Below are 17,059 nucleotides of genomic sequence, written 5' to 3'. Positions count from 1 at the left end.
AAATAACAGATTGTTCCTAAATAACCAAACCTCCCAGGACAAGAAGAAATATCTGATGAATGACATAAAATAAAATAGCTAATCATAGTTAAACAAAGCAGATATTAAGATTGCAAGACCTCCTTTCAGTAGTGTACTGTTTTGAACAAGATGGAGGACTCAAAAAATTTTATCAGATGACTATCATTATGCATAAGTACTAAAAACAAAAGTTAACAAACACCTATTAAGACTGTCCTTTCAGTATTTTCCAGGCAACATTAATTTAACTGGGAGTGAGGAGATGAAGGTAGTCAAGCAGCTTCTGCCAACCCTGCACCCATAAAAGTTTACAGGTTTTATGAGTTCTCCATTAAAATGCAAATATTTGGGGGAAGGGAGAGTCATCCAGTGAGTACACCACTGTTACTAGGAGACAAAAGGGGAACGTCTGAAGGTAAAGCAACAGAAGGAAAGAAACGGTTGTGACTGGGTTTCTCTCTGTAAGAACAATAACTATGCAAAAAAAAAAAAAAAAAAAAAAAAGCTAGCCAAAAGTTGCCAAGCCCTTCTAATCCATCTATCTCCATCATAAAAGAGATGTAATATTTTCTAATTTGAATGCTCACTATTAAGAATATCCCCTAAGGGCTTCCCTGGTGGCGCAGTGGTTAACAATCTGCCTGCCAATGCAGGGGACACGGGTTCAAGCCCTGGTCCGGGAAGATCCCACGTGCCGCGGAGCAGCTAAGCCCGTGCGCCACAACTACTGAGACTGCACTCTAGAGCCCGCGAGCCACAACTACTGAAGCCCGCGCGCCTAGAGCCCGTAGTCCACAACAAGAGAAGCCACCACAATGAGAAGCCCACGCACCGCAATGAAGGGTAGCCTCCACTCGCCGCAACCAGAGAAAAGCCTGTGCACAGCAACAAAGACCCAATGCAGCCAGAAACAATAAATAAAAAATAAAAAAAGAATATCCCCTAAAAATAAGAAGACGTAAGACGCCAAAAATTAGCACCCGTTTTTCGTGGCAAGACTCATGATAAGGTATGAAAACATTTCTGGTACTTTTTCCTTTACAGTAAAATGTCCTCACCACAGGCCATTGCAAATTCAACTTATTGTTTCAGACTTACCTCCTGCAATTTAGACTGAATCCACTGGCCCAGAAGTGCCAAACTATCTCGAGGACAAATGGCCCAAATCATTGTGAGAAAAATCAGACCTAGGAAATCCAGGAAATGAACCAAGCTAGCCTTTTCTGCCTGAGAAAAATCAAAATAATGAAAATTACACTTAATAAATTCAGATAGTACATGCTAACATTTTCTAGTTCATCATGTGTAATCACATTAAATAATTACATGTGTTTAACTGAACTTCACCACGTAAGACTGCAAATTCGTTTTCTTCTGTGCGCTTTATCCTTTCCCAGTCTGTTTTTCCCATCTCTTGTGTACATACTTATGCATTCATTTATTCATTCAACTAATATCTACTTGAGCCACTACCACCATTCAGATACAATGACAGGTTCATTAACCTACAGTGTCTTATATTAACAAGCATAACAATCTTGTAAAATAGGTACAATTGTTCCCTATTTTATAGATAAACTAAGATGAAGAGCGATTAAAAGAGTTGCCCAAATTCAAAAAGCAATTAGTAAAAGAACAAGGAATCAAACCCAGGAAGTTATAGTTTCTAATACAGTCACTAAATCTTTTTAAAAAAATCAAATAAATATGTTTATTATGCTTATACTTTTAGACAGAGACCAAACACTACCTAACATATGAAGCAGTTAAAACAAGGAACAATTCAGGAAAATATTAGAAATTTATTTTTTAAATAAAAGTCTTTTGACTTCATGACCTAATACGTGAAGAGTCATGCAAGTCTGCAACTTTATCAGCCTGGTATTTCCCACCAGGAAATTTAGTTATATGATTTTTTGTATTTACTTATAGCAGTAACCAAAAAATGTTTTACTTAAAATAGTTGTTTGGAGTAGTAATATCTAAATATAAGTTTAATGCACTGGACTGTTCATTGTTCCTCACTAAAGTTGCTGAATAACTGTTATTGTAGTGCTGATACTGATAATATAGGAATCATTACTTGAATGTATGAAACATGGCTAACAACTAAAAATAATCACCTAGAATACTTCTGAATATAATCTGGCTTCACAAAGCATTCTTTGCTTCATTATAAGACTCATGAAAAACAATTATGGAATTATTTTAGCACTAAATGATGCAGTCATTATAGAAGAGAAAATCCTTGTAATTAATTATTAAAGAATATAATTGTTATTACATAATCTTAGAAAACTAAACATTTTTTTAAATTTGTATTTGTGAAATAATGAAAACAACATAAAATGGAGACTCCTAAAAGAGAAAACATAGTATTGACAGTGTCTAAGACCTCTAACAAAGAAATATTAATAACTATTTCCTATTTTTAAGACCATTTGCTTTTTATGTCTCGTCTAATTATTGCTCTTGCACCGATAGAGATGACAACATTATGCTGAACAAGGCACTGACCCAGATGCCAGAAAAATTAATGTGCTGAAATGAACACCTTTTAAAAACTAAAAATGGCCCAAATTGATTGATTTTGCAGTTATAAAGCCATTTCTAGAAAGATATAACGTATCTCAACTGCTTAGATTTATTCTTGTATGTATCCGTTTAAGGAAGAAATTTTTTTTCTATTTTCCTGTAACTCAGAAGAAATAAAAGAGATAATTACTATTTGCGCTCTAGAATAGCACAACTTTGGCCCACCTCATCTTATTGATACTCTAAGGAAAAGACAGAATTTGAGATGACATTTAGAGGGATTAATAACATTATCATTTCCACTTGCATTTCTGATATATTCACAATCCTTCCACTATTTACCTTTGTGTTTTCAATTAAAAAATACACCTCTCTCTAATCATGTAAACAAGTGAGCCATGCACAATTTTTAATGAATAAAAATAAAAATATGAGTAAACAAATATATTATTTTTCTAGATTCACACTAAGTCAAACAGATGTATATTCACAAGGGTATATAAATCTACCTGAATTCTATGATCTATGAGAAAAGTGCTGCCAACAGCCGGGTAACTGTGGGAAGAGGAAGCGGTGCCAGACTTGCAAACAGAAAACCTTGATTAAAGTTCCAATTCCGCCAGTTTGTCACGTTAGTCATGTTTTTAAACATTAGAGACCTCGTATATAATATAGCAGCAGTCCCCAACCTTTTTGGCACCAGGGACCAGTTTCATGAAAAACAATTTTTCCACGGACAGGGTGGGGGGATGGTTCAGGGGGTAATGCGAGCGATGGGGAGCGGCAGATGAAGCTTCGCTCATCCGCCTGCCGCTCACCTCCTGCTGTGCAGCCCAGTACCAGTCGACGGCCCGGGGTTTGAGGACCCCTGTAATATAGGGATATTAAATACCTACCTCATGAGGATAGTATTAAAATTATGAATGAGAAGGTATTAAAAAACTCAGTAAACTGTAAAATGGCAAGGTATCATTATTACTACTCTGCATTAATTATACATGGCATATCATTCTAGACATTTTCAAAGATGCTCTAAGCTATCCTCTGAGAATGAATAAAAAAGTAAGAAAACATTTACCACTTGAATAGTAATATCACTTTCCTACAGTTGATTTGCTGACTAGATTCTAAGTATGTTAATAATTATGGAAAGTTTAAAATCTAATTTGAAATAATTACAGGTTGAGAATAATCACTTCTTAGCAAAAAAGACAGATGATAAAAATAGTATTTAACAGAAACACTAATTATTCAGTATCAAACACTAAAGATGATAAAAATTCTCAAAATTAGCCAATCATACTTTCTCAGGTAACAGAATAAGTCAATTATTAAAAACTAAAATTCCATCATAAAAAATAACTGAAAAGATTCAGTTTTCTAAAAGATTTAACTTGCTAATTTCAAAGGAGCGTTTCAACAACTGAACATTCATTTTAGGTACTTACGGCATGTTCAAGTATTGCATGTGCTATTTCATGGCCCAGAAGGAAGGACAGCTGATGAATATCAGTCACACTATTTAAAAGCCCAGTGAAGATAAACACTTGTCCGTTCTGCACCATAATGAAAATAATGTAAGGAATTAGAACAACAGAAAAAACAAGGACGTTAAATTTAACAATTAAAAATTAGGCTGGGTAACATTTACGTACTGGAAGCACAAAGGCATTTATATCTGGGGAATCAACCACGTGAATTATCCAATTGATCTCAGAGATCCCTGGAATATCTTTATTGCATTCAATTAAATGATGAACCACTTCTTTAACAGCCATGTATCGGGTGTCTTTCTCAGTTAGCATATCATTTTTAAATTCTTCCATCCACTGAAAGATTAAAAAGAAAAGTAGTCTCTAAGAGAGTGCTAGCTCTACAAAATGTTTATGTTGCTTTAAGGAGTGCTATATGGCACTTACTGTTGAACACTTCAATTTCTAAATATGTAAAAATATGCACATATTAAATACTCAAAAAATTTCAAATTTGAATTATTTATGCAAAGGCAATCTGGTTTCTCACAAAGAGAATAAATTCTAATAACTAACATTTTTCAGATAAATTGGTTGAAATAAAAATTCACTCATCTTTTCTATTAGCCTATAAACAAATAAAATGCTTAAATATTATTTCTAACTTCCTAAATATTTTAGAAAACAAAACATTGCCTAGAGAACAGAAAGATTTCATATAAGAAAGTAAAATACAAAAGAAAATTACTTTCATAACATACTGAATAGAAAAACACCCTATACTTATTAAGAAAGTTAAACTTCTGCCAAAAGAGGACACTTCATTAATTTTAAAGCGCTTTAGCCAGATAGACTGAAATTACTAAACTTTTAGAACTAATGGGCATATCATTTTCTCTATATTATGCTAATTAAGACTAACCACCATATGAAGACACTTTTTCTGAGGCTATATTCATGAGACTCTTTCAAGTGTACTTCGAAAAGTGAGGATGTTCTTAAAATATTAAATTTCCATAAAATGTATAATTTCTTTCATATATGAATCAAGAAGTCCGTAACCTTCCTCCTTGAGATGCATTAAAAACATGATTTTATAGAATATGAATGTGAAAGTCTTTATATAGCATTTTTTAAAAGCACAAGTCACCAGTGTAAACTGTCTGAAACAAAGAAAAACACTGAAGTAGATACAACAAACAAAATTATATGTAATTACAGTACTTTATAATAATCCCATAAGAGCATGTGTTTGAATTTTCATAACAAACAGGTATTACATTTGTAGGCTAAAAAATAAGAAAAAAATATATATACATGTATATAATTTTTTAAAGCTTCTTAGTGATATAAATGGTAGAAGATAACACTAATTTAACACTAGGCCTTTCTCAATCTTAACAGAACACTTTCCTCAAACTTGCTTCTAACTAGACTATTCTAAGAAACATCTCAAATCTCTGTATAAACTGTATAGAAGAGATTGGTCCTATCTTTATTAAGAACAATCTTTTTAGTGAAAAACCATTGTTATTTCCTTTTTTATGGTAACTTTCCATTAACAAACTCAGAAGCTCAATTGAAATAAAAATCTAACCATGACAAAGCTGTCAAGTGAGGTTATAAATTCCACAAATATTAATTGAGCATATACAGGCGACCTCAGAGACACTGTGGGTTCAATTCCAGTTCTCGATATCTTTAATGAGATATTCACCACAAAGTGAATATCTTAGTAAAGTGAGTCACAGGAATTTTTGGTTTCCCAGTGCATGTCGTGTGCAACAGCATTATGCCTAAAAAAAACAATGCACATACCTTAAAGAACACCTTATAGCTAAAAAATGCTAACCATCATCTAAGCCTTGAGCAAGTCATAATCTTTTTTGCCTAACAAATGTAATAATAATGAAAAGGCTTGAAATATTGCAAGAATTACCGAAAAGTGACCTAGAGATACGAAGTAAGCAAATGCTGTTGGAAAAATGGCGCCGATAGACTTGCTTGACACAGGGTTGCCACAAACCTCCAATTTTTAAAAATGCAACATCTGCAAAGTGTAATAAAGCAAAGAACAATAAGATGAGGTTTGTCTATACTGTTTATGTGCCAAGCACGAGAGATAGAAAGATGATCCGTCCTCAAGGAACTCACTAGTGGTATAAAATGTTTAACTACTTGAGTGACTATACTTTCCAAGGAGGTTAAGACTTCTGAATTCCAACTTTATTTTGCATTCAAAAAATATAATAAAAGCCAAAATTGACGTGTGGGAGGGGGAGAGAATATCTTATTCTACTTTATTTTCAAGGTACAAAAATTCAAATTACAGATCTATTTATTCAAAAAATATATACTAAGCACTACCTTGTACACTGTGCCAGTACTTAAGATGAAATGATAAACAGAATAGACAGGGTCTCTGACCCCCTGGAGCTAGTCTAGAAAGGGAGACAGATCAACAGATAAATAATTATGCAAATAATTATGGTGTTACCCTCACGATAAGTGTTTTAAAAGAAAAGGACAGTATGCAAAGAGAAAAGTAGGAGACCTAGCCCCAATATAGCCAAGCACAGAGCATAGCTACAAATGACTAATTCATAACGCAGTCTGTATGAAGGATACGCCCTAGAGCCTAACGTAGCCACCCTGCCTAACCCAGTCAGGATAATCAAGGAAGGCTTTCCTAAGAAAGTGACATTTAAGGTGGCATGTGATGAACAGGAGTTAGCTGGGTGATACAAGGAAAGGCAATGTAGGCAGTAGGAATACTAAGCATGAAAGGTCTGAGGCCTTTTGGAAAAAATGCTAATTTGCTATCGGAGATTAAATTAAAAACTAGTGCATCTTTCATATTTAAGAAACCTTCCTCCTTTGAGTATTACATCAAGCAATGTAGTTAAAAACAATTCTTTCTACTTACTGCTTCATATTCCAGTTCTGATAAAAGTCTGAAATGTTCTTTCCCCAGTAATAGAAGCTTGCTCCTTCCTGTGACTGGACTCACTTCCAGGTGTGTAAAATAAAATAATACAAAAAGCAATCCAAAACTACTCAAACCAAGGAATAACTTCCATTTATTCTTCCTTACACTTTCTTTAAATAGTTCCTTCTTGTTAGGAGGAAGTGCCTGCCACCATTTCCTTATGCCCCTGGAGCAAAGAGAAAAATTCAAAGTTCTGATAATAGAATCAGTACATATCACCAAAACTTAATGCTTATGCTAAAATTCTGTCATCAAGTACTCGAATTTTTGTATTTTTCTGTATAGATGGTTTTTTTCAATTTTTAAAAATTCTTAGCTAAATGATGAAAATGTAATCAATTATATGGAGCTATAGTTAAAAATTCTAATGCTCATTTGAATTTTCTTCAGTTATTTTAAAGGTAAACGCTAAATGAGAAGCTGTTTTACTATAACTACCATTAACATTTATTGACTGTTCAGCACATTCAAGGTACTCTTCTAATGCTATACATATATCACCTCATTTAATCTTCATAATAATCCTGTTACAGAAGAGAAAATTGAGACTTAAGAGAAGTTAAACAATTTATACAAGGTTGTAGAGTTAATAAGAGGAAAATGAGGCAAGGAAGGCAATATAATAGGGATGAATTGCCCAGATAAACATCTGAAGGCCTTATGGTACAACAAATCTATACCTTTAACCACCACTGCCCCCAATGCTCGTCAGACATCTGACACAATGTGCCAGTACTTCAGTAAGGTACAAGGGAAACTATCTCAGCACTGATTTTAGAAACTAATATTGCTCAGTAGCAGAAACTCTACTAACCCCTCAAGAACATGACAAAGGAGAGGTAATAAAAAGAGCATAAGCACTGTAAATACGGAAATGAGAGATTTTATAGATAACATCTGGGGAGGTCCAATTCTACGAGGCAACAATAGACTCTCTGCTGCTTATTAGGGTTCATGGACATTTTGACAACCAGTAATGTTTTCAGCGCTGGAACAGAACTTTTTCCCTATGAGTTCATCTGTGAAATTACAACAAGAATTTAAAATATATACATCATTCTCTTGACAAAATTTATTTTATAAAATAACTTCTTTGAGTTATCTTAATCTTGTTAAGTGACACACCTAAAATGCCTTTAAAGTGTTTCAACCTAAAAAGATTCAGATCAAACTATGAAGTATACTTATTTCCAATTTAAAAGTTTATGACATTATCATTTAAAATGTATGAAAACATATCCTAAAATAAAATTTTAGGTGATTTACAACAGTAATATCAACAAAAGGTTAAAAATAAATAAATAATTTAAAAGGATGAAAAAGAGTTATTGGCCCAAGAACTTGGGCTGAGTTGTGACAAAGATTCTCTCCTACCCTGAACTCTACTCAGACTCCCCTGAACTCTTTTTCAAATAGGCCTTGTCTTTTGGACTACTGTGTTCATCTCTGCATTGTCCAATTTTAGCAAGAATCCTGCTAGGTCAATTAAGTCAGAATCCCTCATCCTCCATATCGCATCACAATACCCTATCTGTCCTTACCATTCATCATCCCCCAGGTGATATCTGATCACCCTCACCTGCCTTCAGCAATAACTCTAGTAGGTCAGTTCGGGTGGAATCCCCCCTTGCTCCTGATGTTTCCTCTCTGTAGTTTTCCATCTACCAACCCCCACCCTGCCCACATAGCCCATGGTGTATTCAGAGCTGACTCTGGTTCTATGCAGAAGTTTTCTCCTACTGCAGAAGTTCTGAATAAAATCTGTTTTTACTTCTTTAACTATTGTCTAGCTCTGGCTTTCTTTGATAGTCGTTACTTAAATCGAGAGCTAAATTAGCTGAATATTTTCTGAGTGCCAAAGCCTAGTCATAAAGAACACAATAAATTACAGAGTACAGGTCCTTGATTTTTGATAAAAAGAAAACTGGGTTGGTTAGTATGGAAGTAAGAAGGCTAGAAGGCACTTCATAGTTATCAAACATAAGAAAAGTTTATAACGAGACAATACTTAACTTTACCTTTCTTCAATCTTCATGGAGCAAATAAGAGAAAACAGAATTATGAGGGGGAGTTTTAAATTAAATATGAAGTATTACTTAGCTGAAAAAAAACATTAAGTATTATAAAGGATCACAAAGAAAATAAAGATTTGTCGGAAACAGAATAGAAAAATAAATAAATAAAAAATACTAATTAAGAGTTAACGTGGCTAGGAATGAGCCCTTTCTTAAGTAAGCAAAGTTCTTCAGTTTCATGCTCCATTGTCTCAAATTCCATGAACTAAAAAGGAACGCTTGTCAGTACAGTTCTTATACGTGAGTTGTAACAAACATTTCTGATTCTTGTAATCATAAATATAAGACCTTTTAAATAGTGTCTATATAAAATATACAAGAATAATTTTTAAAGATCACATTTCTGTACTATAATATGCAATAGATGATTTTAAGATTATTAAGGCATACATAAAAAAACTGAGTAGAACCAACTGTTTAGAAACTGAATTCTGAGCTAATTATGGGAAGGAAATCTATCAAGTTTTCTTTAAAAGTGAGTTTTACAGATACTTTTTAATATAAGAGTTTATATTTTAAAGGGCATTTTACCTGCCCACAATGATAGCCAGTAGCTTCTGCACTGGTTTAAGAATCATCAACAAGAGAGGAACCGGAGCAGCTTGAAACCGTGGAGAAGTATGGAAACTCCTGATGTCTCTTGTGGGTAAACAGTTTAGAGGATGCACCACTGAAAGCGCAGGAACTACTAGAACGTCTTTCATCAGTAGCTGTCTTGAGAAAGAGTTATTCCACGCAGTACATTTTTGGGGAATCATCCAAGTTTCCTTACTTTTGGTGCTCAAGAGGAAGCCTGTTCTTTTGTTATTAAAAGTCCTACAGAAATGAACGTTTTCAGGCAAAAATGTCCATCTATCACCCTGATTTACTCCCAGGCCCAGAGACTTATTTACTATATTGTTAATTTTCACTTGATGACAGTCCAGTGAGGTTACAGCTTGTGTGTTACATTTTCTCCAGCTGGTCAGTAAATTAAATCGGAAGAAAACACAGTTTCTAGCAGCAAACTGCAGTCCACAGATGAAGCTCATCTTTGTTTTGCTTGATTATCTGGAACACAAAATATAAACTATAAATATCTAAGCAAAATACTTATTACGAAACTGGGAATATAACACTTATGAAAAAGGTGTTCTTCCTTTAACATATCTCTGACTAAATTACCTTGGGTTTCAACTCACTGCCCCCTGCAGCAACTCCTCTTAACAATAAAAACCAAAGAGGTTTTACTAACTTTTAACTCAACAACATGTACTTTCAAAATCTGGATTTTTTTCTTCATTTCATTTTTTAATTTTAGTTGGGGGAGTCTATTTTTATTTTAACAGCTAAATTAGTTGGGGAATAAGAAATGGATTAAACAAAAACAGCATGAAGTTTCAGCAATTGGCAGTAATGGGGGGAAAGAGTATTTAATGGAATAGTAAAGTCTAACATAAAATGCATTTTTAAAAATACAGATTTGTGGGACTTCCCTGGTGGTCCAGTGGTAAAGAATCCGCCTTACTATGCAGGGGAAGCAGGTTCGATCCCTGCTCCAGGAACTAAGATCCCACATGCCTTGGGGTAACTAAGCCCGCACGCCACAACTACTGAGCTAGTGTATCTCAACTAGAGCCCACTGTGCCACAATTACAGAGCCCACGTGCCCTGGAGCCCAAGCACCACAACTAGAGAGAGAAAACCCACACGCCACAACTAGAGAAGCCCACACACTGCAACAAAAGATCCTGCACACCTCAACAAAGACCCTGTATGCCGCAACTAAGACCTGACGCAACCAAAAAAATAAATTAAATAAATAAATATTTTTTTAAAAACCTAAAAAAAAAATATGCAAAAATAAATAAATAAAATACAAATTTGTTCCTTTCAAATATAATACTGGCACTTCTGATTCAGGTCAATACAGAGTAAAAGGGACTTATCCTGTCACTGAAAATAACTAAAAGAACAGAAAGAATATGTAGACCTAAATAGACATTTTTCCAAAGAAGGCACACAGATGGCCAACAGGCACATGAAAAGATGCTTGACATTGCTAATTATTACAGAAATGCAAATCAAAACCACATCCAGCATCACCTCACACTGGTCAGAAGGGCCATCACCAAAAAGTCTACAAACAATAAATGCTGGAGAGGGCGTGGAGAAAAGGGAACCCTCCTACACTGTTGGTGGGAATGTAAATTGATACAGCCACTATGGGAAACAGTATGGAGCTTCCTTAAACTAACAGAGCTACCATATGATCCAGCAATCCCACTCCTTGGTACATATTCATAAAAGACGAAAGCCCTAATTCAAAAAGCTACATGCACCCCAATGTTCATAGCAGCACTATTTGCAACAGCCAAGCCATGGAAACAACCCAAGTGCCCATCAACACAATGGAATATTACTCAGCCATAAAACAGAAGGAAATACTGCCATTTGCAGCAAGATGGATGGACCCAGAGAATATTATACTTAGTGAAATAAGTCAAATATTATATAATATCATGTATATTTAGAATCCAAAAAAATAATACAAATGAGTCTATATACGAAACAGAAACAAATTCACAGACATAGGAAACAAACTTATGGTTGTTGGGGAAAGGGAGGGGGGAGGGATAAATTAGGAGTATGGGATTAACAGTTACAAACAGCCATACATGAAACAGATAAGCAACAAGGACTTTCTGTATAGCGCAAGGAATTATATTCAACATCTTGAAATAACCTAAAACGGAAAATAATCTGAAATATATACACACACACAAACTGAATCACTTTGCTGTACACCTAAAACTAACACAATATTGTAAATCAACTATACTTCAATTTAAAAAAAAACAGAGACAATAAGTAAAACAATGGTTTCAACATACTGAACATCAGGCAATGAAGAACAGTCATCCCTGAGAAATGGGAAACAAATTAGGCGAGCCCTACAACTGCCCCAGCCTTCTGCCTGGAGAGAGTTTCTAGGCCACCATGCAAAGAGGGGAAACCTAGCGCAGCCCAATGGTCCTCCTAAATTAAAGAGATGAAGCTGGGAATTCAAGGATATTAAACTAGTTATACATATTGCATATGTTTAAGAAGTTAAAGGAAAGTTTGGACATGTTATGTAGAGACATGGAATATATTTTTTCAAAAGATGGACACTGAATTTCTATATTTGAAAACTATTATGTCTTAGATAAAAATTACACTGGATGAGACTAACACCAAATTAGACATTGTATAAATAAAGACTTATGAACTGACGTTATCAATAAAAAACTATCCAAAATGAAATGCAGAGAGAAAACAGACTTTAAGAAATGCATATAGCATCACTGAGGTGTGGGATAACTCAAGTGACCTGATATATGTGTAAATGGAGACCCTGAAAAGTGGAGAGGGATAGTAGACAGAAAAAAAAAATAATAAAACTTGAAAAAATAATGACCAAAATTTTCCAAATTTGATGAAAACTGTAAACCCACAAATCCAAGAAGTTTAACAAACCACACACACAGGAAACACAAAAGAAACTACTTCAAGGTATATCAAATTTCTTAAAACCAATGAAAGAGAAAATCTTAAATTTGACACCTTGGATTAAATGGATACATTCATTGAAAAATACAAACTACCAGAGCTCACTCAAGAAGAAATAAACAACCTGAAGAGCCCTATACCCAATTTTTAAATTGAATTTATAGTTAAAAACCTTCCCACGAAGAAAGCTCCAGAACCAAAAGGCTTCACTGGGGAATTCTACCAAACATTTAAAGAAGAAATAATAATAATTCTATATAAACTCTTCCAAGAAATTAAAAAGGAATAGTTTGCAACTCCTTCCATAAGACCAGCACTACCCTGATACCAAAGACAGAAAAAAAATTACAAGAAGACTATAGAATAATATCCCTCATGAACATAGATACAAAAATTCTTAATAATATTCAGGAAATCTAATTCAAAAATATATTAAAAAGATAATACCTCATGACCAAGTGAGGTTTGTCTCAGGAATGCAAGGTTGAATAAAAATTCAAAAATCAATCAATGTAATTCACCCTAACTGAAGAAAGAAACACTACATGATCATCTCAAAAGACACAGAAAAAGCAATGGATAAAATCCAAGAACCAACCCTGATAAAAACTCAGTAACTAGGACAGCTACAGGAACCTATAGGCAACAGTACGTTTACTGGTGAAAGATTATACTTTCCTCCTCAGATCAGGAGCAAGGCAAAGATGTATGCTCCCACCACTTCTACTCAACATTATACTGGAGATGCTAGGCAGTGCAACAGAATTAAATAAATAGATACATAACTAACTAAATAAATGGCATCCAGATAATAAAGAAGTAAAATGATCTTTATTCCTAGATAACATGAGTGTCTATCCAGGAAATCCAAAGAAATCTACAAAAAAAACCTATTAGAATGAGTTTAAGGTGGCAGAATACAAGAGCAATACACAAAAACACTAGCAAGTGAGAGAAGCCAGACTCATACACAGGAAAAAACATACACAGGAAAGGACACTACTCTCTCCAAAAATCATGCGCTACGATTTCAGCTTTATAATATAAACTGAAGTTTATATATATATAAACTCACTATATATAACAATATATAGTTAGCAGACTAATTTATACTTATAGAGAAATCAGAGGATGGAAACGTAAAGAGGGGCAAGAGGAGGGATTACAAAGTTTGGGGGGGGCAACTAAAATGTTCACTATTGTGGTTGTGTTGTTGGTTTCATAGATATACACGTAAGTCAAAACATGCACGGTTTAAATATGTCCAACTTATTGTATATCAACTATACATTAAGCTATTTTTTTAAAAGGTACTAAAAAGAGACAACCAAATGCAATGTGTGAACTCTGATTAGATCCTAATTTGAAAGAAAAAAATTTGTTTTAGAAGACAACTGGAACTATTGGGGTAATTTGAATATGAATTTGCTTTTAGGTTATTTTAGATAAGTACTGCTTATTTTCTTAGGTGATAAAGATGTGGTTATGTAGGTGGATATCTTATACCTGAAATGTTTGCTCAACTCTCTTTTCATGATGAATAAAACTTTCAAATTTTATAATAAAAATACATTCAGACATACACACAGGACATAAAGGCAATACAGAAAAATACTAACAACCTTTGTATCTAAGTGGTGGTTATGTATGTGCTCATTAAATTTTTTTTCAGTTTTTTTTTAGTGTTTCAAATCTTCATAATAAAAGTTGCAGGGAAAAATACATAAATCTAACTCAGTCTAGGCTAATACAATATTATCTGGAAAGATGCTTCAGAACATCAATTTTCATAAATAGTATTATCTATACATCAAATTATTTGAAAATTACTCAAATTTTTTACATACTCAGTAATGCTTAAAACACACTAGTATATACAAATATAAGTAAATCTAAAGGAATACACACCAAACCATTCACAGTGGTTATTTGGGGTGGCAGGATGATGGTTGTAAGGGATTCAGTATTTCCATCTCATATATTTCCGCGCTGTTTAAACTTTTACAGGATATGTTATTACTTTTGTAAGCCCCAAATCAATAAAGGCAACTATATTTGTAATTACCATTGATTTCCATGGGCTTCAATAAACTGCATATTGCAGACCAAGCCCCTCATAATACCACCTCCCACTGTTTCTCCAGGCACCTTCCCTACCCCTCCTTCACCCATTCCGAAGCTCCAGACCCACTGATTTACTTACACCTCTCAGAAAAGAAAAGCTCTCATCTGTCTGTGCAGGTCTATTTACACTGCTTAGCTCTGTTCACATGTCAAGCAAACTCCTGCTCACAGCTCACAACTAACGTGAAATTTAAAGTATTCTACTGACACAGAAGTTAGCAAAATCCCCAAACACTGTATGTAGTACATATATAAGCAAAAACGCTATCATTTATATCACCTACAAGTGTCACTTGAAACAGAAATAGTGCCTGATATTTTGTAATCCCTGCTGTATCCTTAAGAAAGGGTAAAGAATGGGAGAAGAAAACTATACATTTTCAAAGATCCAATCACTAGACTACACAGAGCAGAAGAAAGAATCAGGGCTGACACATCCTCTTCAAAGAACTGTAGCAGGTCAACATAGCTGGCAGACTTCCAGGATTACTAAATTAACGATGTGAGAAAACTAAACGATTTGGACTGTTAGCCTCTACGAACATTTCAGAGCCTTAATTCTTTAAGTACCATCTCACAATGAGCAAGTACAGCGCTCACTGGCACTCACAGCTGAAGCCTGGAAGACAGTTTTAACAACTCTTCTGAAAGTGACTATTTCTTCCCTAGTTTCTATGGAAACAGCTGTCAGATTGGCAAAAATAGCACATGTACTTTAAAATAATCATTCAAGCAAAGTACACACATGATGGAAGGCTTAAAAAAATAATAATAAATTAGAAGGCAACAGAGTTGGTTCTTAAGCTTCCAAATGCCAGACTGCACCCCTTCACCACAGCTGAGAATGATGGATATGAACCCAAATCCTTTTCGTGAGGGTTACATGGCATTGGTCACAGAGTCACCATAGTTGTTCAATCCCTGAATTCCCAATGAAGTATTTTCATCTCCCTGGACTAAAATTTCTCATTGAGCAACACAACTGTTGTTCCACTTTACACAGGCAAGTGACATTATTTAAGGAGCACAAAAAGTGAATTTGTAGACAAGTTCATGAAGAAATTATTCAAATACCCTACAACTGTCGAGACAGGTAATTTCCTATTTTTCACTGCGGGGTTTGGGTAGGAAAACTTTTACTTTCTCTGCTTTAAGAGGGACACGTAAAAGAGATGGTTTGAGTCTCAAGATGCCAAAAGCGGCTGGAAGAGGTCTTCTACGGGTGAAGGTGTCACTGTGACGCATACGATACTGCGGTAAAAAGAACCACAACTTTTATAAAAGCGCCGCTAATGAGAGGGCTGGGAGGAGAGGGAGCTTATCTTCCCGGAAAAATGCAGCCACCTGCCTATTTGCAACTCCCGCGATGCCAGGGTAACACCCTGGGGTCCCCGCAGTTCAACACCAGGACGGGATCAGGCGGGAAAAGGAGACTTTACTGCCACGTCCTCCTTTCCCACTCGCCCTCTCCCCCGACTCCACACGCCGCCCTCGTGCTTCACTCCAGCCCGTCTCCCGGTCGTCCCTCCTCCACCCCAGGCCTCGCCACCCCAACCCAACCGAGCCCCCAAGTGTCCCCACTTCTAACCCCAGCGCCCCTCCAAGCTCCCTCCACCCCAACTCCCGTACTCTGCCCCCTCCCCTGGGCCCGGCCCACTCTTAATAGCCGTGCAAAGGCGTCCCCAACCAGGACAGACCCTAACAGTGGCGAAAGCGAAGGTTCCTCTGACCCGACCTACGCGCAAGCGTACGCCCCGCCAAAGAAGCCCGGCCTCCTCACTTCCTGCCCTCGCCTCGGACGTGGACGCCTTTGGCTCCGCCCACACCGGGTAGTCAATACACCCGCCCAGAGTCTTCCTCCCAGAGGGCCCCGATCCCTTATGAACTGTGGCGCTCTAGCGCCCCCGCGTGGCCGGAGGAGGGATGTGGCTGCAGGCAGAGCTGCTCGCCTGTTAACATCTTCACTTGCTCAGGTCTTGGAACCTGACTTGGGTCCATCTAATGAGTGATCCAGGCAAGGCTGTGCCCGCTGTAGATTCTAAGGCAGTGCTGACCAAAAGGAAGGAGATTCGAGGGCTGCCAAAAGGCTAAGGTTTCTTGGTTCAGAAGTTGCACTGATAGAAGTAGTCTTTGGGCTGTGAAAACTCTGTTTTCACATGGCACATTCTAAGGAAGATGAAGAATAACCTGAAGCATCTGGAAGATAGTTGAAAACAGCTGGCTACAAAGTGATGTGTATAGTACACTTCATTCATTCCACCAAAAAGTATTTACTGGGCACCAAGTGCCTTCCAAGTGCCAGGGAAACAGAG

The 17,059-nt window shown here is 35.9% G+C and overlaps 1 protein-coding gene across 5 annotated transcripts in view; it reads right to left on the bottom strand.

Annotated features, from left to right (window-relative positions):
* Positions 1–16,516, bottom strand: part of OMA1 (OMA1 zinc metallopeptidase) — a 73,476-nt gene extending 56,960 nt beyond the window's left edge. Inside the window, exons 1-6 of one of the 5 annotated variants that reach the window (XM_082862029.1) lie at positions 16,487–16,516; positions 9,624–10,142; positions 6,955–7,183; positions 4,212–4,385; positions 4,005–4,112; positions 1,120–1,248 (exon numbers count right to left, since the gene is read on the bottom strand). In XM_082862029.1, the coding sequence (XP_082718155.1) occupies positions 1,120–1,248; positions 4,005–4,112; positions 4,212–4,385; positions 6,955–7,183; positions 9,624–10,123 (1,140 nt within the window). In that variant the 5' untranslated portion in view covers positions 10,124–10,142; positions 16,487–16,516. Of the gene's footprint in view, positions 1–1,119; positions 1,249–4,004; positions 4,113–4,211; positions 4,386–6,954; positions 7,184–9,623; positions 10,143–14,531; positions 14,556–16,444 lie in introns of those variants that run through there. The other 4 variants (XM_082862028.1, XM_082862030.1, XM_082862031.1 and 1 more) reach the window with 4 other exon arrangements.
* Positions 16,517–17,059: the final 543 nt, after the last annotated feature.

Source organism: Leucopleurus acutus (genome assembly GCF_964270905.1).
Source record: "Leucopleurus acutus genome assembly, chromosome: 2".
NCBI lineage: Eukaryota > Metazoa > Chordata > Mammalia > Artiodactyla > Delphinidae > Leucopleurus > Leucopleurus acutus.
Note: the sequence above shows the minus strand (reverse complement) of the source record. Positions and strands in the feature narration are given on the sequence as shown.